This window comes from Lissotriton vulgaris, chromosome 11, assembly GCF_964263255.1.
Source record: "Lissotriton vulgaris chromosome 11, aLisVul1.2, whole genome shotgun sequence".
NCBI classification, from domain to species: Eukaryota; Metazoa; Chordata; class Amphibia; order Caudata; family Salamandridae; genus Lissotriton; species Lissotriton vulgaris.
Genome location: NC_141699.1, coordinates 78,009,518 through 78,037,098, shown reverse-complemented (window position 1 = coordinate 78,037,098; position 27,581 = coordinate 78,009,518). Strand labels below are relative to the sequence as shown.

At 43.7% G+C, this 27,581-nt stretch overlaps 1 protein-coding gene across 1 annotated transcript in view; it reads left to right on the top strand.

Annotated features, from left to right (window-relative positions):
- The window catches only part of GALNT9 (polypeptide N-acetylgalactosaminyltransferase 9), a 739,748-nt gene that overhangs the window by 475,033 nt on the left and 237,134 nt on the right, over positions 1-27,581 (top strand). Inside the window, exon 6 of the mRNA XM_086944705.1 lies at positions 5,463-5,580. Coding sequence (XP_086800831.1) covers positions 5,463-5,580 — 118 coding nt within the window. The remainder of the gene's footprint in view (positions 1-5,462; positions 5,581-27,581) is intronic.

The window sequence follows — 27,581 nt, the reverse complement described above, 5'->3', positions numbered from 1 at the left end:
TCCATACTCCTCTCCCCCTTCCTCGCACTTCAGACTGTCCTTGACAAAGGAAACGCCAATAAAGTAGGGGCGTGGCTCCATGCAGGTATGGACTGTTTTCACAGCATTTATCCGGTGCAGGCTTGATGCGGGGTAGTCCGAGGGTCTACCTTTTTACGACCCCCTTTGGACACTTGCGGGGGGTGCACGCCTTGCGCGTGGTTCAGCACAAGAGCCAAACGCTTGCGACACGCTAAATGTTACCACGATGTCTCCTCCATAGAAAGAAACAGGCAGCACACAAGGCTTCTGGAGCATCCACCTTTATTCTTTCATAAGACCATGGGCATGACGCGTTTCGGGGGTTTTTCCTTTCTCAAATGCCCCCCTGGTCTAGGTCGTGTCTTTCGCTTACAGTCCCAAAGTAAAGTTCAGTTTTTCGTCCCACCCTCTAAAGTAGTGTGGGCTGCCTGACAAACACGGCATGGAATCGCCTCTGCCTTGAAAGTAACTGCATTTCCCAGCATTCAGTGTTCCTTGTATGCCGGCGGCGATACCAATTACCGGCTCAGTTTTTTGTAGAGTCAACAGCCGGTGTGTCATGTTGTCCGGCGGGAGCTTTGGCTGTTGTGGGTTCAGGTGATGTCTTCCATACTCCTCTCCCCCTTCCTCGCACTTCATACTGTCCTTGACAAAGGAAACGCCAATAAAGTAGGGGCGTGGCTCCATGCAGGTATGGACTGTTTTCACAGCATTTATCCGGTGCAGGCTTGATGCGGGGTAGTCCGAGGGTCTACCTTTTTACGACCCCCTTTGGACACTTGCGGGGGGTGCACGCCTTGCGTGTGGTTCAGCACAAGAGCCAAACGCTTGCGACACGCTAAATGTTACCACGATGTCTCCTCCATAGAAAGAGAGTGAAAGGAGGGAAAAATTGCAAATGTACAGGTTGTAAAGTCACTCAAGGAAGAGATACAAACAGATAAACTCTAAAATCACAAAGGAGTGGTAGTAAGTACAAAGGTGTACTACATATACTAGTGGTTAGAATTATATATATATATATATATTACCTACTGGCGATAGCCAGTAGGTATATATAGTTAGGATTTTTTCTCTATGGGATTTTTGAAAATTCTATGTCTAATAACTTTGGCGTTTGTGGACGGAATTGGCTGAAATTTTCAGGAAAATGGCACATTTTGTTTCTGAGCAGCCCCTGAAAATTTGGGGGGGTTTTATCAAGGGGGGGCGAGAAAAAAGGGGTGTCCCAAAACGCGTTTTTCCCATGTTAATTTCCATAGGGCGGTTGGCCTCTTTTTTAGCTCGAACGGCTGAATGGATTTGCACGAAACTTGGCAAAATTGTAGGGACTGTTAGCCCGATGTGCCTTTGCTAGGTCTCAATATATGTGCTCCAGTGGATTTTGAGAAATTAACGTTCAAAACAAGATATATATCTGTAACAGCGCTCCGGGCAGCGCTCCGGTTCGCGTACTTTTCGCGTAACGGAGCTTTGCGAAGCGAAGCTGATTGGCTCTCCGGTGTCTGTCAACATTCTAAACAGTCCGGAGCGGCCGCCATCTTGTCTCTCGGTAGAATCGAGAGACAAGAGGAGGCCAAAACAAAGGGGGAAATGAAGGAAAGGGGGCAAGGTAGACCCCTTCTGACCCCCTAGGATTGATGAGGGGGATATTATAGAGCCACGCGGGGCAAAAAAAAATTTTAAAAAATTCGATTTTTCGCTGTAGAGACGCGTCTTGGTACGCGAACCGGGCAGTTAACCGGGCAGCTAACCGGGCAGCTAACCGGCAGCGTAACGGGAGTCTGAGGAGAAGCTGATTGGCTGTTAACATTGTAAACAGTCCGGAGCGGCCGCCATCTTGTCTCTCGGTGGGATCGAGAGACAAGAGGTGGAAAAAAAAAGGTGTAAATGAAGGAAAGGGGTAAGGTAGACCCCTCCTGAACCCCTAGGATTGATGAGGGGGCTATTAAAGTTCCCCACGGGGCAAAAAAAACGGGCAGCTAACCGGCAGCGTAACGGGAGTCTGACATATTGTGTTTTTTGAGCGTTTGTTTGCATACCGGGTAGCGTTCCGGTAAGCGTAACAAGGGGAAAATCAAGAGAAACAGTAAAATAAAATTTAAAGGAGTAGATTTCCACCAAACTTGGCAAAATTGTAGGGACTGTTTGTTTGATGTGCCTTTGCAAGGCCTCAAGATATGTGCACGTGTGGATTTTGTCTAATTAAGGTTAAAAAAATATATATATATCTGTAAGCGTGCTCCGGCACGCTTACGTTACGGGTTTTGTTTGCGCTGCAGAGACGATACGTCACGGTTATGCAATGCGTCATGAGGCGTCTCACGGGCTATGTGATACGTCACGTAATAAAGAATATATTTTACAGCTATAGATATTAGCTTTTAAAAAACCAATGAAATTCACTGAAAAAACCATAGGTTATAGACCATATATAGTTAGGAATTTGCATTTACAAAACCTTGAAAATTCACTGAAAAAACCATAGGTTATAGACCATATATAGTTAGGGATTAGCATTTACAAAACCTTATTTTACTTGCACAAAACCATTGAAATTCCATATATAGTTAGTTGTACTAACTATATATCGCGCACCCGCAATCCACTGCTAATGATGTCGCATATTACATCATTCATGACATGGTCAGTGACATCACTGATGACATCTCAAATGACATCACTGATCACATCACTGATGATATCATTTATGTGATAATACAATGAACATCTTCAGACTCTAATATAACCTTAGATACAATCAGTATAAACAGACACTCACAGACTGTCACTTATCCATGGAGTTACTCACACACCTAGTCAGTTATGCAAACAATCAATCACACCTCCATTTCCTCAACTATACAGTTATACACACCTTACTTATTCAAACATATACTAACACATATTTACTGTCTTATATAATCCCTGATACAAGTTCACAATGATCCATACAGCCACTCACACATTCACTGGCTCTTATGCACAGTTATTTATATATGTCAACTCTCACATGGACTGTGTTTTACATATGTACTTACTTTGACATGTAGCACTGAGATATCCATTCACTAACCAATACACTCATGCACACAGTCAACTGTCCATACAGCTGTTTCCACATGCACTTTTGAACCCATACATTTAGTGAATCAACTGCTCACACATCTATGCACAGAGTCATACACCTCCCAGCCACCCACACACATACTCAGTCTCCCATACAAATACTTGGGCAACCATTCAATAACCCATATAGTTACACATATAGCTACTGATTTAAACCTGCAGCAGTTTTCAGAACAACATATATAATGATGCACAAATTAAGACAGTTTAGTCACTAACCCATGCACTCAGTGAGACACATTTAATCATTCTCTCATACAGTCAGTCATGCACCTACTAAATCCTTCATCCAGACACTTATACATCCACTCATTTTTCAATATGTAAGACATATTTTAACTTTACAGAAACATACAGTCACTGGGTGTTGTCATCAGTGATGTCATCAGTGATGTCATTTGAGATGTCATCAGTGATGTCATTTGAGATGTCATCAGTGATGTCATCAGTGATGTCACTGACCATGTCATGAATGATGTAATATGTGACATCATTAGCAGTGGATTGCGGGTGCGCAATATATAGTTAGTGCAACTAACTATATATGGAATTTCAATGGTTTTGTGCAAGTAAAATAAGGTTTTTTAAATGCTAATCCCTAACTATATATGGTCTATAACCTATGGTTTTTTCAGTGAATATATATATATATATATATATATATATATATATATATATATATATATATATATATATACACAAATAGCAAATTCACTCAGAATTACATTTTAACAGCGATTAGGCTTGGACATTTATATATTACTTATTTACAGAGCAGGAAATTCTTGACATTGTTCAGCCAGGTGTTCGGGTGGTGTTGCAATCAAGGGTGGTGGTCTTGGGTCTGGAGGGATCCCCGAGTTGAAGATGCCCATAGGGGTAGAAGTCAAGCAGGTCGTGGAATTGCAACTAGGTGGATCGATGAATGCCCAAAGAGGACTGGACATATTAATTTGAGCTACTTGCTCCTGCAGGGTAAGTCAGGTCTACCACTTGGTGCCAGACCTATCTGGTGACAGGTCTTGGCTCTTTGTATGTAGCGAGTAAGACACCGTGGGTGGACTCCTATGTACAGATTGAATAGGTCCAGATCCCACTGGTGGCAAGACTCTGTTTATTTGATGGCACGGCTATGAGTTATTAAGTGGAAGGCCCTGGCTGTGGGACATAGGTTCAGACCCCATGAGCCACTAGTGAGGCTCCCTTCATGGCCAGCATTAGAGCTGCTGGGTGGAAAGCCATGGCCATGTTGTGTTATGTTTGTCCAGGGTACACTGGGCATGAGCCTTAGAACTACTGAGGGAAGGCCTGGCTCTGCTGTAGGGCCAGACTTCAGTGTTGGCTAGTGCACGCTCCTAGAAGGAAAGTCCTAGAGATGTTGAGTGGAAAGACGTGGTCGGGTCAATTCAGGGACACTGGTGGACACTCTAGACTCTTTAGATGGCAAGACTAGGAGATACCAGATGGAGACCAAATGCCTTCTGGGCAACATAGGTCCAAGCCCTACTGAAGGCGAGTCTAGACGGATTGGATGTCGCACCTTGAAGTTCCGGGGTGGAGATTGAACTGTGCTACATTGTTCTAGTGTCTATTGGTGCACACAAGATTCACTAGCTGGGAGGACTAGGGATTACTGGTTGGAAGCTTTTAAGCATGCTGTTGAATATACTTTTAACTCCTACTGGTAGCTCATTGGATAGCATTTCTAGGGTTTGCTGGGTGAAAGGCCTGTGATCTGTTGTGGACTTAAACCCAAATCCTACTGACAAGAAATAGAGTTATTGGGTAGAAAGCTATGCCATGTTAGCCCAGGAACTGCTGGTAGACCCCCAAGGGTTACTGATGGATAACATAGTTTTAAGAGTCTGTGGTGGCAAGGTTGTGATCACTAAATGACAAGACTTGGAGCTGTATGATGGAAAGCCATGGTCATGTAAGTCTAGGCGCCACTGGTGTACACTCTGGGCTCTTGAGTTGGCAAGGCTCGAACGTACAGAGGAGATGTTCGTAGACCAACCGAGCAACCCGGGCTCGAGTCCCACTGGTGGTAAGTCTAGACTCAATAGATGACACCGCAATGAGTTACAGTTGTACGGCACGGTTTCTCCGGACTAGATAGCTCCATTGCGCTTTGGTGGCTGCAGGCGTCCAAGTTTCATTATTGATGAATTTATTACGTTTTTGTTTGCTCCACCTCCCTCGATGCCTCTCGTTCCTCTTTCTTCTACGCTACATTCTCAATTCCAAGAGAGCTGGTGTCTTCTTGAAAGTATCATCACCTTGCTGACATAATGTTCCTTCATTCCCCTTAGGACGCCCGCGATGATTGGCTGCTCCTTCATAGTGGACCGGCAGTACTTTGGGGACATTGGGCTGCTGGACCCGGGCATGGAGGTGTACGGGGGAGAGAACATCGAGCTGGGCATGAGGGTAAGTGGCACATTCATAATGTGATGGGCATCTGTCACTTTATATACATGACACATTTGACGAACGGACGGATACCATAGATTGTGTTGCCTTGTTTCATATTCGTGGAACACAAATGTATTGGAAGAGAATCGAAAATTCTTCCTATATATTTGTAATTTTTCGTTTACGTGTGATGTATAAATGCGTAACCTAAGATTCTGCACCGGCCCTGCCCATGTGCCCTTGGTCTTTGGACTAAAGATGCCATCAATTGAAAGCCTCTCTCCAGTTCCAACTTTGCTTGTCTTTGACCTCTCAGCAGAGACTTTAATTAGAAGTGTTCAGGTTGGTGTCACTGATATGTTTATATGTATGTATGTATGTAGAGTAGAGCGCTTGTATAGTGTCATAGAGCCATAAAGCAATGACGGGCTGTGCATGAAGGGTACACATCGTTTTTGTGGGGTAAGTGCATGATGGTAGCTCTTCTATCTTGTTCTGGGGCTTAAGGGGGTGTTTTTACTTGTGTCTTGAAGGGGCGGGGCTTCAGTTACTTCCGGAGGTCGATCAGTGACGGCTATTGGTTCGTGTTGGCATGAGTAAACATCTTCCCTGTGTGAATGGGTTTGAGGCCACCAGACCCATTTGCCTCATTATTCTGAATAGGCACAGAGTGGTGATGACTTCTACGCTCCAGTGACCTCGACCAGTGACCTTGAGTTTGGAGCCCTGATGGTGTGACGTCACCTTGAGCCAGCCAAACCAGCTCTTGCTTGACGGCTGCTTTCATCAGCTCCCGCAATGGTGTTGGGGAACCTACATTTCAGGAATACCCTTACAATGTCTAAGGGATGGGTCTGTATGCACGGGGAAGACTATTGTTTACATTTAGACAAACTGACGAGTTCGTAATATCGTTTTTGCAGGTGTCGTTTTTGCATGTATAGGGAAAACAAATATCTATCAGTCAAAAATTGCTTTGGCTCCAACCTGACAAAAAGTCTAACCTGAAAGTTAATAAACGCCGAATAAGGTGATATATATATAGATGGTTAAAAACCCCAGAGGCTTTTTTGATAAGGGTGTGAGATAATTACCAGGGTTCAGAATCAGCTCAAGGCGTTTATTCCTCACTTGAATGGATCAGAAGGGATCCACTTGCCCCACGCATGCCTGAGGGATGAGACAGGGCGTGGCCAATCTTGTAAGGCAACAGAGCTGCAGCTTACACAGAGGAAGTGTGTCACAAGGGGAGTTGAGTAGTGAGGATACACACGTGTTATGACATCACACAATAATCCAAGTGGGCGTATCCAGTGGCATATAATGCAACACTTCCCAATGAACAACATTTCCGAAACAGTGATTTTCCACTTTTGATCTGTCTTCTGTTTGCATATGCATATGCTGTTGGTAGTATTGCTTGACTTTAAGATTGACATAGTATAGTGGTTCTTAACCTGTGGACTTCTTTGGTCCCCCACTGAATCATTACTGTAAGCCAAGGACTCCCCTGAATCATTATTCGAATGCAGGGACCCCTAAAGAGTCCTTACAGCAAGCTGATGACCCCTAATGAGTCTGTACTGTAAGCCGATGACCCCCTAATGGGTCTTTACTGTAAGCCGGTGACCCCTAAAGAGTCGGTACTGTAAGCCGATGACCCCCTAATGGGGTTTTACTGTAAGCTGGTGACCCCTAATGGGTTTTTACTGTATGCCGATGACCCCCTAATGGGTCTTTACTGTATGCCGATGACCCCCTAATGGGTTTTTACTGTAAGCCGGTGACCCCTAATGGGTTTTTACTGTAAGCCGGTGACCCCTAATGGGTTTTTACTGTAAGCTAATGACCCCTAATGAGTCTGTACTGTAAGCCGATGACCCCCTAATGGGTCTTTACTGTAAGTCGGTGACACATAATGGGTCCTTACTGTAAACCGGTGACCCCTAATGAGCCAGTACTGTAAGCCGATGACCCCCTAATGGGTTTTTACTGTAAGCCGGTGACCCCCAATTTGTTTTTTTCTGTAAACTAATGACCCCTAATGAGTCTGTACTGTAAGCCGATGACACCCTAATGGGTCTTTACTGTAAGCTGATGACCCCTAATGAGTCTGTACTGTAAGCCGGTGACCCCTAATGAGTCTTTACTGTAAGCTGGTGACCCCTTATGAGTCTTTACTGTAAGCCGTTGACCCCTAATAAGTCTTTACTGTAAGCCAGTAGCCTCTTAATGGGTCATTACCAGAAGCTGGGTACCCCTGCGTAAGCATTTTCAATGATTTAAAACTTAAAACAACACATACAAATTACAGAAACAAGCATTCATCCAAAAAATACATAACTAATGAAATATTCACAATCAAATATGTTAAAAGAACAATTTTAATGGAAAGGTTGGAGCTTTTCTGAATTTAATTGAGGGCACTCATACTCCAAACTAAATCCTGTTTCACACACTTGGACCACCCCCCACGAATCAGTCTGAAGATACTAACGTCATTTCTACTCTCCAATTTCAAATTCCTTTGCATTACAGAAAATGTTATATTTTTAGATTGTATTTATATATATATATATATATATATATATATATATATATATATATATATATATATATATATATACACTTTATCAATTTGTTATAGTGTTATTTCATTTCCTTAGTAGTCGCTAACCCCTTGAGTAGGCTTGGTGGACCCCCAAAGACCGCCGGATCACAGGCTAAGAACCCCTGGCATGGTGTAACAATGATTGTTGAATTAATCACATTGTATCATACAAATGACTGAATACGTAAATGATAAGCATGGCTTGATAACATGATGGGGGATTATTCACAGTCACAGTAGGTTACAGAGAGAATCATTCACAGGCTTAGTAAAGTGAAAGAGTCATTTAAAGTCAGCATGGGGAAAGTACTTTTTGAAAATAATAGGAATTTTATGACAACTTTGGGACTTTTTGTTTCCTATCCTGCCTTCTGTACCAATGTCAACATGTTCCAACTTGTTAAAGTGATCTGTTTTGAGGGCCTTCTTCAGGGCAACACATAGTACAAAACTTTTAAAGTTCAATATCTACTTGAAATGTGGTGAATGTCTTTGAGTGTGGGCTTCCAAATGAAATTCTTGGAGAGAGAAAAGATGGGTCATTGTATCAAGTGCCTATCTATCATCTGTGATCACATTTGTTGGGTTTCGCTTCTACATGTTTCAAAGGAATAAGATGCGTTGCGATCTGTTTCTTCTGTGCCTGGTGCTGCCCAGCCAGGTGTGTGTGACTGTGAAGGTCAGTCAGAGGAGGAGAAGGCAGCAGGACGCTACCCTGCTTCTGGTGTGGCATCTAGACAGGCATGGGTCATCACCTGTATTTTATTACTATGAAAGGAGCTACCTGCTTGAACCCCGGAGTCCAGCACGTGTGTGCGACCTTACAGTACTATGGAAACTATAGCATGATGGAATGCTGGGGCTCTCTTTACCTTGTATGGTGGCAGAAGAACAGTCTGCACTAGAGATAGGATGCACATTTGGAATCCATGGGCACTGCATGTGAAAATTGAAAGGTATAAAAAGGGGCAGGTTCCATTACACACGAAAATATATATATTCAGGTTACCACTAGGTGCACAAGAATTAGAGGTGCGGCAGGAAGTGCCTGAATGACAATTGTGTCTTCAGAATGGAACGAGTTGTGACATCACTTAATCAAGGGGCGGGCGCTTGGTGCGTCGAGAAGAGAAGCATCACCTGCATTATGACGTCACACAATCATTGGCTCAGAGAAGGGACGTCACAATCGGTTTGAATAGTGAAAATGTATCTCATTGAATCGACTGGAGGAGTAAACATTAGGCAGACGGAAAGAATTGTTGGGAAAGTAAGTCGTCGAGTGAGAAAAAGGTAGCAGGGAGTGTGAAGTGAGTTACTTTAAAACAGCATATCACCCATACACGCACATTTACACCTGCACAATCTCATGCATAATGTCACCGGTGACCTCAGACCAGGCAGTGTCACAATGCTCCCTCGTGCCATAAAAACACAGTGCAAATGTCTAACTTCATCAGTTTTACACTGTTGCTTGGCACTCTTTAGACCGATGGTGCTCACTTTACTCACACTGGCAGGATGAAATGCGGAGTCTTTAAATGTGTGAGCCCTCTGCAAAGTGCACTCGACCCACCAAGCAGTACTTTACTAACAAGGGCCACCTAAGGCTTCAGATACCTGAGACATCCTCTACTCTGCCCTTCCTGAGAGATCTCTGATGCCTTAAAAGCTCGAATGCTTCAGGCTGGTGCAAACACAGGTGCCTCGAGGTAAATGCCCGCCTTCAGTGCGCTGCGGACATCAGGCACCGAGGACTTGGCTGCATCAAATGAAATTGAATGTTCCCTCCCAGGAGCAGCTCGTTGAAGTTACTTCCAAAAGTGCTAGATTGCAAATCACTGGTTACTTGGCAACGCCACAAAGCCTTATTCCTGAATTACAAGTCGTCCTGAATGCATTACGGATAATTGCAAACTACCCTAAAGTAATTATACCATTCTCAGAGAACTCCTAGGAGAAATATTATGTCACGTGATTCCATGTTGTAAAAAAACAATACTGCAAGTCTTTGTGGAGTGAAAACGTTTATTAAAACCCAAGATTCATATTTTAATTCAGAATCTAATATTTGTCTAGCTAGCAGCAGGCTGCCTACTCGGCGCACCGAGTGAGACACAAGTGATATGTTTAATACTTCAATCCTGTTGGGTTTTAATATTTCTAACATGCTTAAAGGGAATGCCAGATCCAGGACAGACTTTCAAGGTAACAACATGACATGATTTTTCCTTGATTAGATCTCAGTTAGAAATATTTCTAAAGTAATTGACTATTCTGAAAGTCTGGCAGAATGGATACCCTTGAATGTTGGTGTATGATGTGATTATCATACTAAGTTTTGAAAAATCATGAATTGGATTACTGTTGCTTTAAGCAATGGAACAATTTGCAGTAATAGAAACTGAAGAAAGACTGGGCTGGTCTAAGGCAAATTAATCTCATTTTCTTATTGACCTGTGTGATTTATCTACCACTCGTTGAGACGCTGGCGGCTTTACAGGCCTCAAACATCTTTATGATTGTCAATGACCAACACGCCACATGCTTTGCAAATGGATGACTTAAACGTTAAAGCCGGGTTTACAGCCCGGCCTCCTAATGCAGCGGTTTATAGGGCGTCTTTCTTATCTGGTCGATGCTGTTCAACATGAGAGGAGCCATTTTGTCTCACGCAGGCAGACGATTGAGACTGTTGGTTGGTTTTTGTCAGATAATGCTTTGAGATAGAAGACACGTGAGTATGTAAAATGTGGGATATGTCTACCACTTAGGGTGGTCGCCAAGATATTGACTGCTGGAACACCAAGGCCCCTGGCCACTGTCGCAACAGTAATTATGGTTGGATCATTTTGCATCCTGCGGTACGAGTAAAACAGAGTGTGAAATTATAGGGGTTTATGTTATACCAGACACCCCACCTATGGAATCGAGAGTAACATGCGCACAACCGCTGTTACCGCGATGATTTCAATATTACACACTACAATTATGGGTCTTTTTTGGGAGAAATTCCTTCAGGTTTGACCTGTGGGATATGTCCTCGAAAACATATTATATGTTACCACTGCTGTATCAACATAACTTATTGTATTTTTATGTAAATGTCTATCACCTATAGTTGCCCTGTAAAGCACTCTTATACCAGCAAGGGTCTTGTTCGCTCTATACAAAACCTTCTAAAACAAAAAAAACAAAAAAAAAATATGCAGCTGTACCGCATGCTTCTTAGTACAAATTTGGGCAGAATCTCCTGTTTTCCCCACAAATGGATATTGTGATGTAGGCCGAAGAGTCAATGAGAGGCGCATTTTGACTTGTGGCGCCCCCTCTGTGCCAGAGCTGGTGCTGGCATTTTATTTACCATAGCACTACAGACTCACTTTGTTCTCACTCCTCTTATTAGAAGGTACCCTGGCAGGCTTGTTCGCTCAGTGTCAGCCCTGCCGAACACTGCTTCTAAGCCCCCTCCAGGAACCCTGGGAATTTTCAATGGTAGAGTCGTGCATTGCCGAAGCCTACCTAGCACAGATCCCCTGCCCACCTGCCAGAGCGGGTGCCGTGCTGGAAGTATGCATGGCAAGGTAACTTGCGGTGACTCTCAGAGCACCGACAGAGCAGCATTAGAGGAGGACGAACCTAACCTTGCTTATTTCTAGTGGGGGGGAGTAGTAACCCCAGTACTAGTACCTCGAGTGGTCTGTTTGAGCCCTGGAGGCCTTCTCTTGTCCAGAGACGGATGTGGTCTTGGCATGTGACGATATTTGCCTGAGTCCTAATTCTTTCGGAACGTGGATGTGGGGTGTCATTGGCTTGCATTTGGAAGTGCCCCTAGTATTGTTGCACCACTATGGGTGCATATATGTAAGGGGTGGGTGATATTTGGAAAGGAAGAAGTGAATCCATGCTAAGGCGCCTCTAGTTATCCAAGCCCACTCTTGCAGATGCGCCATTCCAATACCCGCTATGGCTGAAACGTCGAGCGGATTCAGGGCAGCTTGTTGGCCATTATGGGTGGTAACGTATGTTAGAAGGGTTCTTTACAGCTCCATTGCCTTCATCCGGACAGATAGTTTTGGAACAGACGTTCAGCTCAACGTATAATTGTATTTGATCTGTAACCATGTCTTCCTGGAGATTGCTGGGATTAAGGAGGTTGGAGATAGTTGATAGGTGGTGAAAACTAGTGGCTTTGGCATTGAATTATTTTCAAGATTGCAGGATGAAAACAAGTTTCATCTGCCTTGGCACAGACTCTGGGAGAGAGACGTGTTTGTCGAGTTTATCAAGATAGTGTTGGGAAGAGGCTCTTCCTGCAGAGAGCTAAGCCAACACTGGCGGATTTGACACTGATCTTGTAATCTGCTCATTCATTGGTTTAAAAGCAGCAAAGTCTGCCCAAGCAGCGGAGGAAGGATGGTTGATTATGGCAAAGTTTGTGAGTTCCAATACACAAAAAGTGATGGAAAGAACGCTTGGAAATAGCCTAACCACAGGCATTCACTCAGAGTAACATTCAAACCCATCGTTTTTTTGCTCTTCATGCCATCTCAGATTAGATCCAACCATATGCAACTCAGCCCGCACTTAAAGCCAAGGCAAGGCCACCAAGCCAGGTCCTCTCCGAACTATAACATAAACAACCCAGAACAAGTTTTGAAAAAATTGGACTTCCTCAGCTGAGTGCAGCTTGGTTCCAGTGGTGCAGTGAGCACAGGGCACACATCTGGGCATAGCCTTGACCACTCAGCCCATTACATCAAACACACAAAAAGGTGATGAGAGGTTTGTTTACAAATTGTCTAATCGCTAAGGGTAGAATTCTAATACATCGTCTTGTTGCCCACCTTGCCACCTCTAATTAGACCCAACCATATGCAAATAAGCCTTGGCCTTCTTAATGACAATACATAGTACAACACTGTTTAAAGTACAATATCTACTTTAAATGTTCTGAATGTCTTTGAGTGTGGTCTTTTAAATGAAATTAGCAGAGAGAAAAAAATGGGTAATTGTCACAAATGTTTATCATCTGTGGTCCTATTCCAATGAGAATTATTTAGAATGTTTTTGTCGATTTTGGTAATATTCTGTAATAAGACTAGTATTAAATCTTTACAGTACTGATGAGTAGTAAAGGGAATGTTCACCAATCCTTTTGAGTTGGTACGGAGAATTTAATTTGCCCAGAAAATTGGCAATGAGTCCATTGAGGTGGACTTTGTACGCCCCTCCGATGGCGACATCTCTTCCTACATCTCTTGTGCCCAGCCTTATCAGACTAAAACTACGATCCGTGTTACAGTAATTCACTGTTTCTGTAAGTCGTTCCATAGCTTGCTGTTGAAGTCCCCATGAATGCTTTGGGCACACAATTTGGTTGTTTTGTTTTGCAGGGGACTTGCATGCCCAGCTGAATTTAGATGTTGGGGTAGAAAGCTTCCTACATGCCCCAGTACATTCTGGTTTTCATTGTCAGGCCGGTTGTATTATAAATTACCAAAAAAGCTGCCTGTCTGTCTCAGGAGATGCATAGATGGTTTTTGACAGGTAGGACGATGGTTGAACCAGGCAGTTGTCGCTCTGTGTGTGACTGAATAGAAAGGTCAGGAGTATGGTGTGTTATGTGTGTTGGGCCGCTAAGAGTTTGTCCAACCATAGTGTGTTCATTTTTCAGAGAGTACATTTGTAGTCCGTATTGTGGATACACGTGTTGGAATCGCCAGTTGCAAGAGTTTTTCCTGTAAATGCTGACCCAGGTCTGGGATTCGATCGATTAATCTGATCGTTGCATCCCGGGCTTGGTCTAAAGGCCAGAGGAGTCAGCCCGCAGGAATGGCTTATGGGGGGACCCTGTGTGATCTGGTGGATGTTGGGGGACAAAGGGGCTTTGGTTGGAAGAGCCCTGTTCTTGCACCTTTTGACTTGGTGTAAGACCGCTTTGAGTGAGGACAACTTGTCGTTGATGGCTTGTTTCTTGTTAGTGGTGTGGTTTCTGGGTCCATGGGGGATACCTGTTCTGCAGAGTTTGCACCAATCATCTCAGACCTTCCAAGGGAGAGATCGGTTCATAAGCGGTGTGGGTGAAAAAGAGGAAGCAAATATTGGATTTCCTGTAAGAACTCTACTTGTAGGCTTGAGCCACTGGGAGCCACCCCCTTTCTTACACCCCTCCTGGCCAATGGTCGCTGCCCACATGGGCACACCCAGCTCACGCCCTGCTAGAGTGCTACCAGCCCCTCTATAACGCTCTTCCTTGCTATCAATTGGGCTTATGGGCTGAAAAGACAGCAACAGAGCTCAGTTGGTTGATGCGCTTGCTGCAAACGACAGAGTATAAACTACAGATGGAAGATTGGATCCCCTACACAGTTGCGGGGAATGAGATTTTGATATCAATTTATGATCAATTTAATAACTTATCTCATTCATCTATTTTGGACCGTTAGTATCTGTCATTGAGTAAAAGACAACCCCCGCATAAGTTAGACAAACCCCATTAACTGACGCCACTCTGAAGAACCACTTACAACTGATAAAGTTTGAAAGTTTATATAAAAGTTAATTTTGAATACAAATACAATCCTCGCAGGATAAACCTCAAAGTATACAAAAGAATACAAAATCAATTCAAATATCAGCAATTTAAAGCTTCGATGTGAAGTGGTTCCTTAGCGTCATCTACAGAAAGAGAAAAGTATCACGTTAAATCTGTCCCTACTCTATGCTATGTGACATCCCTACTTCGCAAGTTCCTAACCTAAAAAGGTGTCAGCAGTTTGACTCCCAAAGGAGTTCAAACTCTCTTAGCCTCTAAAGGTAACTTAAGTTTAAGAAGCAGTACCCTCTCTGCCTACCCATCCGCTCTTCTAAGGGTCCTCGGCCTACTGCTCTCTTGCGCTCTGATCTCTCTCAGCGCATCTGCTCAAGTCATCTACCCTTCGCCCTTCTCTCTCTGCTTGCTCTGAGCTAATCGCCTTGGCTAATCGCTCTTCGCTATCTTATCCCCGGGGTGCTGTCCCTAAAATACACAACCACAGTGTGGGTGGAACGCCCCTTGACGCCCACCACGGACTTTCCCCGATGATGTCAGCTTCTAGCTTCTTCCATTGCTTCATCTCTTTCGCCGTCCATTAAGTTGACCTTTCCTCTTTAGATGTCATCTTCATCTTCTTGTTGGCGACTTCAACTGACACTTTCAGATCAAAAGTCATATGAACTTAAACAAGACTTTAACTTACAACTGCTATTCTTGACCCTTCTAGGTCCTGTGAATGGTCATTCAAAAACAAGTCTCAAATTCTAGGCGCTTCTTATCACGTTCAGGCCATAAACCTTGTCCAGCGTTGTCACCTTAAATCTAACAAGTGCTAGACTTCTCGGCTCTCGCGTCCACATCAAACTATTCACGACTCCTGTGAGCCCACTAAATTACATACATTGGACTGTGCTCCTACCAACACTTGGTCAGTCAGGTTAGAATCACAAATGACCTAAACCTTTCTAACATTCTTCCAACAGCCTTCTACACAGTATAACCTTTAACATACATTTTCGTATTTAGCAAAAGTCTGTTACATATATATGAATACATTGTTCATAGAATATAACTACGTAAAGCATAACTTTATTTCTCATTCGCTATCGTTTTATACATGTTCTACACATTTCTTCACGTTTCATTTCTCGCCGCTTCTCCGTTTAAAGTTACACACGTACATGAATTCTATTTTGCACGTTCTACATTTCGTAAGCATTTCTACACATTTCTACATCAGCCCACTACGTATACGGGCCTTCTAAATCTAATACATGTCCTAAAGTGAATACAGTTACATTTCCTATATTACTTTGGATTATATCAGTTAACTATATGCCATAAGTGTCAACTTCACATTACGATATACGTTTCATTCTTATGTTATACGATGTGCTTGTAAATATGGCCTATACATAACTTTTATTCAAATTTGCGCTCTCTCAGTCCCCCCTTTGATGACTTTTAGGAGTCATCACTAAATGCAATTTGAATAACATTTCTAAACAGAACTAGTTACAATATTCCCTCTTTTCATCGTCTCGAGAGCTCTTAAGCTTTTATACTGTTGATCCTGTAGAACAGCTAATCTCCTTTCTTGCTCTCTCATGGATCTTTGTAACCGGTTCGACCTATACCATTTATACAATTTTACTAAACCTAATATTGTGATTATACAAATTAATACTATCAATACAGGCTTTATAATGTACCACACTATGCTCTTACCAAGGTTGGCAAACCAACTTCCAACCTTTCCTACTCCATGACCAACTTTTTCCCAAACATTTATTTTTGATAAATCTTCGATCTCTTGATGAATCTGTGTAATGTTCTGTAAGACTTTCTCAAGTGGTTTTGAATTATCAGGAATATAAGTACAACATTCCTGAACCTTCAAAGCCTTACAAACTCCGCCTTCTTTTGCTAGCAGTACATCTAAAGCAAGTCGGTTCTGAAGAACCATTGCTCTAATCGACTGCATCTCGCCTTCTACTAACATTAATGACCTTGCAGTACTTGCAGATAATCTATCCACTACTGTAGCCAGTCTCCTGATCTTAACATCGTTAAGTATTAAACCTAACATAGGAAACATCGCTCCAAATACGTCTCCAACCACTTCTGCATCTCCTACTTCCCTTTTCGCTCTCGTCGAAGCCTTTCCTTCTATTATCACTACATCCTTTGCATGATATATTTTGGGGAAGACAATTGCCAAGTAACACGAACCATACCAATTGTCAGGTAGTTTTACATAGGCATTTCTTCCACATACAAAATACACATTCGGAATAGCTTGCATCCCTTTCATAAAATCTTTCGTATAGTACTCCAATCTAAAAGCATGTTCACAATTCACTTCACCTACAAATACACTCTCGGAATACGTTTTGCTTCGAGTTAAACATAACTTTCCTTTCTGCGTTCTATCCAATGCTATTGGACCATTGCTACCTTTCTTTTTATGTGCTTTCTCTTCTTCGGTCCAATCTGTTTTCCACTGTCCTGACATTTTTAGAATCTTCTGCCTTCTGTATCTATCATCTACTTGTCCTATGAACTTCTTCTCAACCTCTGACACTTTGCAAGTTAGATTACTAATGTATCCCATGGAAGAAAGAATTTAGCTAATCTGTCCTCCTTTTTATAATAGTCCCACTTATTCATTTGTTTATAATTCGGAACTTCAGGCAGTACCGAATCATAATTTGAAAAGTAGTACTCAAATCCTTCCCTACCATAAAATATGCTGAGCAGTAAACTACAAGTTATCCCATAAGTCAATGGGAGATGATGATATCTAATGCCTTCGTCTACAGAAGCCGGCAATTGCATACAAACATAGCAATCTTTGGCCTCCATGGCATCGATATATTCGTATAACAGTTTAGCATATGCATTTGACCTAAAGTTTCCCTGTGACTCGTCTACATGTAATCTACGAGCTTCATCTGCTAGTAACGCCTTTTCACGTATCACATTGTTCTCCTCGCTCTTCCCCACAAGAGCAGGTCTCAAAGTCGTTACAGGCTTTATCTCTGCTGTTTCTTTATCGTTTTCATGTCCTATTATGTATGATATGGTCACTACTGCAATTATGAGAAAAATTACTACTGCTATTAGTGTACCTACTATGCATCTAGCTTTTCGGTTTGGATTGCCGTTCTCCATGTTATCAAAAACAGCGTAGCTCCTTCTTTTGCGAAAAGTTTTTTTTTTTCTTCCCAATCCTTGTTTGCTTTATTTGCTTTCTCAGTCCGTAAAGTGCTCTTTATCAACAAAGTCTTTTATTCGCAACAATGTCTTTTCTCTTTTAGCAACAGACAACCCTAACCCTTCTCCGTCCTCTAAATGTAATCCCTAATTTTTCTCTTCTTTCCACTCGGCGCTAGGTTATCTTCTTCTTTATAGCTTATATACAAAAGTCTTTTATGTATCAACAATTATTCTCGCACCTGCAGCTTTCACAACAATTTCTAATAATTCAAAACGAATGACTTTTTCTTCTTCTTCTGGCATTTGCTGACCGAAAGTTGGAAACTGTAATCTATTTAGCACTAGATCTTGAATTTGACTCAAATATGGGGGTACGGGAAGTGTGAAAGTCAGTAACCCCTCAGTCTCGAGTCCAGGCGTCAACATCCATATCTCCACTGCCACAAATGGATCGTGATCGATTACTTTCACTTTCTTCACTCTCCCAGATTTCTATCCCCAAGACATCTGCTAGATAAATCCACTCTGGGGTGGCGTACCTTCTGCAGGGCACACGTACCCTTCTCGATCTTCTTGGACTTTCAGTTCCTGAGTCTGTAGTTTCCTTCTCCTGGTCTGATTCTTCTGCAATCGGAACAAGAGTTCTTTCTTGCTTTTCTTCCGAGCTTGGCCTTTTCCTTCTCTCCGGCCAACTGGCTTCGTCTCTCTTTGTCCTTCTGCTCCTTGTTCTTGGACCAGTCTCTTGGTCACTCTCAGTTTGTTCGATATCTGTGTCGGACTCCCAACTACTTTCTTCTCCTGAGGCGACTTCGGTCTCACTGATGTCCTGACCTTCGTCGACCTGTTCCGTCTCAATCTCAGTCTCTTCGATCACCTCCACAGCTTGGCTTTCCCCCTCTATGGCTTCTCCGCTTTCCGCTGAATTCTCATCCGAGAGAGGAGCTGTTTCTTCTAGAGGTGTTGGCACTCTTCGGGTGTGTGAGGCATGTATCCAGTTTGGCAGACCTCCACACTTTACTGCAGTGTTCGTCACAAGTATGACTTGAAACGGTCCTCTCCAGCGCACGTCTAAGCAGTTCTTTCTGACATGCTTCTTCACCAGGACCCAGTCCCCCGGACTCAGGTCATGGCACAAATCTTGTGCTGATGGAACCTCTGCAGCCTGGACCTGGAGGGACACAGAATTAACGGCATCAGATAGTCCCTTACAGTAGTCCAAGATCAAATCGTCTGTGATGTTCACTAGCGCTGCAGTCGGAACCAATGGCAATCTCATAGCTCTCCCCATTAGCACTTCATGTGGAGAGAGACCTGTTTTCCTGTCCGGTGTGCTACGTATGCTCATAAGAACCACTGAAAGTGCGTCTGGCCAACTCAGGGATGTTGCTGAACAAACTTTGGCAAGTCTGGACTTTATCGTGCTGTTGATTTGCTCTACAATCCCTGAAGCTTCTGGTCGATAGCTGCAGTGTAACTTCTGATCGATACTCAAAGCTGAACATAGCATCTTCACTATTTCGCTGTTAAAATGAGTTCCTCTGTCCGATTCCAAAGAGGATGGCACCCCAAACCTCGGTATCAACTCTCTAAGTAACAATTTTGCTACTGTAAGTGTATCGCACCTACGTGTAGGGTAAGCCTCAACCCATCTAGAAAATATGCAAACAATCACTAAAACGTATCTGAGTCTATTGCATTTAGGCATTTCTATAAAATCAAGCTGCATTCTATTGAAAGGCCCCCCAGACCTCCCAATGTGACTCAATGTGACTGGTGTTCTCTTTCCCACGTTTAGCTGCTGACAGATCGTACATCGCTGACACACTGCTTCTGCCGCTACTCTAAACTTGGGATTAAACCACGTTTGTCTGAACACTCTCACCATAGCATCTCTACCTATGTGTGCTGATCCATGCAATTTCCTTGCCATTGGACTAACAAGTTCATTTGGTAAAACTGCTCTCCCATCGGCGGAGATCCAGAAATTCATCTCACTTCTGGAACAACCCGCTGTTTCCCAACTCTTTTTCTCATCATCTGGTGCATTTTCCTGAACACTTCTTAACTCATCCCACGTATCTACAGTATCCAACAACATTGTCAATTCAGTTCTTTCCTGAATTCCCCCCACTTTTACATCAGTGTGAGAATATCCCTGCTCTGCGCAATAACGCGCTACTTCATCCGCATAGCGGTTACCTAGTGATACAAAATCTACGTTTTTTGTATGCGCTGCACATTTGACCACTGCAATAGCTGTTGGGCCTTGCAATGCCTCTAACAAAAGTCTCACGAATTCTCCATTCCTAATGGGAGAACCCGAGGAGGTCATGTAACCTCTTTGAGAACATAACTGCCCGTAATCGTGAACTACCCCGAAACCATACTGGCTATCGGTGTATATGGTGACTCGAAGTTTGTCGCCCGCTAAGCAAGCACGAGTCAAAGCAACAATTTCAGCTACCTGAGCGGAGTGTACTCCTTCCAGGCAAGCGGCTTCTATTACTCTCGTAATTGTGCAAACTGCATAAGCTGCTCTCAGCTGACCGATATTGTCTCTCACACATGAACCATCAACAAAGAAAATTTCATCTGGGTCAGTCAATGGCTCATCCACAATATCGGGTCTCGGTTTGGTGCATAGTTCAGTCACATCAAGGCAGTCATGATCTGTACAAACTTCGTCATCGATCTCGTTTGGAAGTGGCATCAAAGTTGCAGGATTCAAGACGGAGCATCTTTTTAGGGTCACATTCTCGGCAGCCAGTATGACTTGCTCGTAGCGTGTGAGCCTGCTATTTGTCAGATGCTGAGTCTTAGTCCTGGTCATTAACAATTCTACAGAATGAGGTACATACACAACTAACTGATGACCCATTACTACGCTTTCGGAACGTTCAATGCTGACACCCGTTGCAGCTACGGATTTGAGACATCCGGGCAACGCTGCGGCTACTGGATCTAATGTAGCCGAAAAATACGCTACTGGCCTGCGCGCATCTCCATGTATCTGGGCCAAAACTGCTAACGCGCATCCCTCTCTTTCGCAGCAGTAAAGCAAAAATGGTTTTGTGTAATCAGGCATTCCTAAAGCCGGGGCACGACATAAGTCCTCCCTCAGCTGCAAAAATGCCATCAAACAATCTTTGTCCCATGGTACCGGATCACTTACTCCCTTGTGCGTCAGTTGTAATAAAGGTTTTGCCTTCAGTGATAAGTTGGCTATCCACTGCCGACAATAACCGACCATACCTAGAAACATCCTGACTTCTCTTTGTGTTGTAGGCGCGTTCATTTTCATGATCGCCTCTATCCTGTCTGGAGACACCTTCCGCTTTCCCTTTTCAATCCTATGGCCCAAGTATTGCACTTCAGTCTTACAATACTGCAATTTACTGGGGGACACCTTGTGTCCGTTCTCGGCCAAGTGATTTAGCAAGGTTATGGTGTCTACTCTGCAAGCTTCCTCAGTTTCTGACGCAACTAGGAGATCGTCTATGTACTGGACTAGAACCGAATTCTTGGGCAGTACTAGACTTTCAAGATTTCTTTTTAATAGCTGGTTAAAGATCGATGGGCTTTCTGTATACCCCTGAGGGATACGACACCATGTTAAGACGCGATCTTCCAGCTTAAAAGCGAAAAGATACTGGCTCTCTTCATCTAAAGGTATCGAAAAGAAAGCCTGACACAAATCTATCACGGTAAACCATTCAGCTTGGAACGGTATCTGAAATAATATCACTGATGGATTCGGTACCACTGGACAACATGAGACAACAATATTATTAATCTTTCGAAGATCCTGCACTATTCTGTATTTTCCACTAGGCTTCTGCAAACCCATAATCGGGGAGTTACATGGACTTCCCACGATCTCCTTCAGTATTCCCTGTTTAATCATGTATTCGATCACAGGCTTTATTCCTGCAATTGTCTCCGGTGTCAACTTGTATTGTGGAGTTCTTGGATACTCAGCATTGGGTCTTACCAAGATCTTTACTGGTTCTACTCCTTTGATCAGTCCTATTTCTTCTCCAGTAAAATCCCACACCTCAGCTGACACTTTCTCCCTCAAATCCTGTGGAAGTTCCTCCACTGTTAAGGTAGGATATAGTTCCACGCACTCTTGCGGGTTTACAACTTTAAAATCGGCATCCTCATCATGGGTCTGCACTTCTACTCCTTCAGGTGTACAATGTATTGTGCAATTCAGTTTACACAACAGATCTCTTCCTAGCAAACATACAGGGCTAGAATCACAGATCACAAACTGATGTTCGTCACTGTAATTCCCTATCTTTACTGATACTGGTTCGGTCAGAGGATTAGTCATCCTCTTATTTGCGACTCCTACCACCTGAATCGTCTCTCCCGATATTGGCAAACCTGGGACTCCCGCTGATCTTAACGTAGATCGAGTAGCACCCTTATCTACCAAAAAGGTTGTAGGACATCCAGCTACTTCAGCCTCTACGTATGGTCCTCTCTGATCTACTTCCAGGGCTGCTCCTAAAGTACAGTCTTCCTCCCTATTTACTCGTTGCCCTGTAAGAGGATCAACGTAGTAGCATTCCTCTCCTCCTACAAACAATGGCATTTGTCTATAGGTTTTCCCTCCGTTTGTGATGCGAGGCGGTTGAGGAAACGGGGCTCGCAGAGTCTGAGTCCCCCCTTTGATAAACTTTCCCTTCGGGGCTGCGGCTCCCTTAACCACGTTATTCTGTACCTCTTCCTCCTCTTGTTCTAATTCCCCTGTCTCAACATTGTAAGGACACTCGCGTCTCCAATGTCCCACTTCGTTACACTGATGACACCTCGTCGTCTTTTTCAGTGTCGCAATATCCATTCTCGGTCTCGGTCTTTCTTCCTCATCTCTGCTCTGATTATTCTGTTTCTTTGCTTGCGTTCCTGTTCCCTGTTGCCGCTGTCCACCCTTTCCAGCTGCTTGCATTTGTACCAGCATTAATTTTTCCTTGAGTTTCTTTGCCTTCGAATCTATTTCATCGCTACAGTACCTTGCATACCTCAGAATTTCGTCTAAAGGTTTGTTCTGCCAACAGATCAAATGCTGCTGTATCATCAGGCTTATGTCTGGTCTTAATCCTAAAACGAACTTCGATACAAACTGTCCTATGTCCTTAGGATCCATTACATCTAACCCACTGTATTGTTTAAATGCTTTCAGCAACCTTTCATAGAATTCGTGAACTGTCTCTTTAGGCTCCTGAGTTGTTCGATCTATCTTAACTCAGTCTATGTCTTGCACTGGCACTTTCTCTTTTAGCCATGTTATTACCCTTTCGTATTTTTCCATGACTCTATCTGATGGACCATTTGTCCTGGCATCTCTCGGAGGCTCACAAGTAGGCCATTCAATACCAAGTTTGCATGCCGTCCACAAATCTCCGGGTACTACGATATCGAACAATGTGTTCAAATCGATCCACAGCACCTTAGAGATTTTCACGAACCTCTCTACCTGTTTGTACCACTCAACGGGATTTTCTCTAAGCTTTGGGAAGGAATTGGTAAATGCCGTCAAATCCCCCCTACTCCAAGGTACGTGAACGTAGTTTCCGTTCGCGATTTCTCGCAAAGGGAAAGCTTCCATTCGCATTAGGTCTGTGTCCTGGGACTTCACAATTGCACTTCTTCTGACAGATCCCTTCTTAGACCATTTTTCCTCCCATCTATCCAGATCTCTCCATATTCTAATACACATGACTAGTTCCCTTATGTGTACTCTTAGTCCAATCGTTCTACGTTCATCCAAATCTAGGTCTGTGCAATTTAGCCTATGATTGGGCTGTAAAGCTTTGGTTCGTGACAGGTCTATCATGTACCTATTTGCCAAATTCGATAAATTTTCATGAGCTGACCTCGCTCTCCGAGTAACATCCTTGGCTAAAAAAAATATATTTCATCTGGTGCGTACAGCTCTAGCCTCTCTATTGCCACTGTGCCGTCTATTATTTCGTCCAAGTCTGATTTTAAACTCATTACATCAATCCGTCTTGCTTTTATATCAGCTCTCAGTATGTCTGTCCTAGGTGGTTCGCTCATCCCCCTCTCACCTCCACTATACGCCCTACGCCTAAACACAGGTGAGTTATGAGGAGTTTTCTTTCCATCTCTTTGTTCCCACCTCTCTAGATCCCAAGCCTTACCATCTTCCCGTGGGGTGTGGTGGAACATTACTCCATCCCCCATCCCTACATTGCGCCTTTTCGGCTCGGTTTCTCCAGATACGAGATAGGATCCACCGTTCTGTTCTAAATCACTATAACTCCCTTGTTGTCTGGTGTCGCTCAATAACCGATAAGGTCCTTCATGGCTCCCCATGCTCCCGTGATCACGTTCGTGATCACCAGAAGTATGGCGAGACGTTTCGCGACTCCCTATATTCTCATGACTTCGCCCATGATCACCGGATGCATGGCGAGACCCTTCACGACTCTCCATGTTCCCGTGATTCCAATGTTGCACCGTTTCACCCGGGGTATGGTGAGTGCATCTGAAAGTATTTCGGTACTCCTGCGTCCTTCGTTCTCCTTCACTAAAGGTGACGCGAGGCACTTCGCCACACCCAGTACTCCTGTCGTCGCACATTTGCCTATTGCCGCTGATAGTAGGACAATTAATTCCTCTGCTTTCCTGACTCCCTCTCTCCCACTCCGGGCTGCTTTCGCCAGCTCCACAATGAGAGAGGATCCTGTTATCCTGGTCTCTCCACTCTGCTCCTGTTTCTAAACTTTTATTCCGAATCTCTTCAGCAGTATCCCATTCTTTCAGGTATTCCCTTAATTCTTTATGGGTTTTCGGTTTTGGTCCCCTTAAGTCCATTGGCCCTCTTTGACGCCCTTGTTCTACCCAGGGACCTGTTGCGGCATCTAATGGAGTACTCCGACTCATCGGTGCTAATATCTGTCTCTGAGGATTCATCATGGTATCCCTATTCTCCATCTCTGCCCTTTCCCTATCCCATCGTGCCTGTTCCTCCTGCTGGACCCCTTCTGGGTTGTAGATTGACACAATAGGGCCTATGGTAACCGGTACTTGTAGAGCATCTGGCATTTGGTAAGACCTTGCATGTTGCGTTTCTGGCATTTTCTGGACCACGAATCTTCCCACTACTCTCTGTTCGGAACTAGATTGAGGTACTTCCTCCTCTTTCTTGGCATCCCAATCTGTTACTGGGATCGATTTATATTCCCCCCATCTAGCTCCGTCCTCTTGTGGTAATATGGGACTTGCGGCCCCTCCGCTATACGGAGGTGGTCTATCTGTTAATAGCCTCTCTATCAGATCCTCTTCTGTCTCGCTTTCCTCTTCTTCTTCTAGAGGTTTCTTTTCTCCCGTAACTTCTAGCATCGGGTACAGTTTGTCTGCTTCTATCTTTTGTACCCTCCACCTCTTAGCTTCCTCATCCCATTTGGCATCCTGTACTGCCTTTACTGATCATCTCACTCTTTCTTGGCGTCTCTTTACGCTCTTTTCGTGTGCTGTTCTAAACCATACACTAAGTGCTTCGAACTGTGTTGGCCTCGGTAGAGGTCTTGTTGCAAGCATTACTGCTTTTAGTTCGTTCAACACATCTAGCTTAAATGTTCCGAATCTCGGAAACGTCAGTTCCTTACTCCCTTCAGTTAGCTTATTCCACTCGGAAATCCATAATATCGAGTGCAAGCCTACATTCACTGCCATATGATAAGCTGGTGTGCCTTCTGGTGGAGCTTCTTCTCCGGCATATAAGTTTCTTCTATTCCTCCTAAAGAGTGCTCTTAAACTCTTAAAACACTTCATTTTCGATAATCTACAATTTACCCTTTACTCTTCCTTGTTTACGTCCCGATGACAACCACCAACCAATCTCTACGCGGCTCTCGCTAATCGGCCTATCTCAGCGCGACTCTTCGCTGACGTCTGACAAACTAACCAATATCAGCGCGATTCTATGCTGACGTCACTCGTTCCCTCTTGCAGCAATTCTCCTTCTTTCTCAATTTGTCTCACGATTTCACATGCGTTTTCATTCATACACCGAAAAATGACTACTTCCGTCCAAGCGATCACTTTTCTCTGACTGTACGGCCACAGTCTAACTGTAATTGTCACCTCAACTGACGAAACGTCTTCCCTCTTACGGTCAGACGATCGCCTCAACTGATAGGTTACTTACACACAGTAAACGTACGACCAGCGTCCGTTACTCATACACTCACTCTTACGCTCCCCCTATCATCGGTCTGTCGGGCGATCAATGGTACCTGATGACCCCCTTTCAATGGTAGACAAATTACTCTGGGTGTTCGATACACCCGAACCACTTAAGCCCTTCTCTGGATCTTAAGATTTCATCCGGTTGCGCGCGCTCACAACCTTCCCTCAATCACACTACAGGCATTCAACTCCGCTTGACATTACAACACAGGAACAACATAAAACACCGCAATCTTACAACGCATGACCCTTATACTCACTCTCGACCGACTCTGCTGCTTTTCTCTCGACACACCGTCAGCACCGTCTTCGGCTTCAATTCTTCTTCTGGTCGTCGATGACTAGGGACCTTGGGGTAAACTAAACCTGGCCTAGGTCGTCTTCCTCAAGAAGATAACCATCATTACTCTGCTACCAACTGCGGGGTATGAGATTTTGATATCAATTTATGATCAATTTAATAACTTATCTCATTCATCTATTTTGGACCGTTAGTATCTGTCATTTAGTAAAAGACAACCCCCGCATAAGTTAGACAAACCCCATTAACTGACGCCACTCTGAAGAACCACTTACAACTGATAAAGTTTGAAAGTTTATATAAAAGTTAATTTTGAATACAAATACAATCCTCGCAGGATAAACCTCAAAGTATACAAAAGAATACAAAATCAATTCAAATATCAGCAATTTAAAGCTTCGATGTGAAGTGGTTCCTTAGCGTCATCTACAGAAAGAGAAAAGTATCACGTTAAATCTGTCCCTACTCTATGCTATGTGACATCCCTACTTCGCAAGTTCCTAACCTAAAAAGGTGTCAGCAGTTTGACTCCCAAAGGAGTTCAAACTCTCTTAGCCTCTAAAGGTAACTTAAGTTTAAGAAGCAGTACCCTCTCTGCCTACCCATCCGCTCTTCTAAGGGTCCTCGGCCTACTGCTCTCTTGCGCTCTGATCTCTCTCAGCGCATCTGCTCAAGTCATCTACCCTTCGCCCTTCTCTCTCTGCTTGCTCTGAGCTAATCGCCTTGGCTAATCGCTCTTCGCTATCTTATCCCCGGGGTGCTGTCCCTAAAATACACAACCACAGTGTGGGTGGAACGCCCCTTGACGCCCACCACGGACTTTCCCCGATGATGTCAGCTTCTAGCTTCTTCCATTGCTTCATCTCTTTCGCCGTCCGTTAAGTTGACCTTTCCTCTTTAGATGTCATCTTCATCTTCTTGTTGGCGACTTCAACTGACACTTTCAGATCAAAAGTCATATGAACTTAAACAAGACTTTAACTTACAACTGCTATTCTTGACCCTTCTAGGTCCTGTGAATGGTCATTCAAAAACAAGTCTCAAATTCTAGGCGCTTCTTATCACGTTCAGGCCATAAACCTTGTCCAGCGTTGTCACCTTAAATCTAACAAGTGCTAGACTTC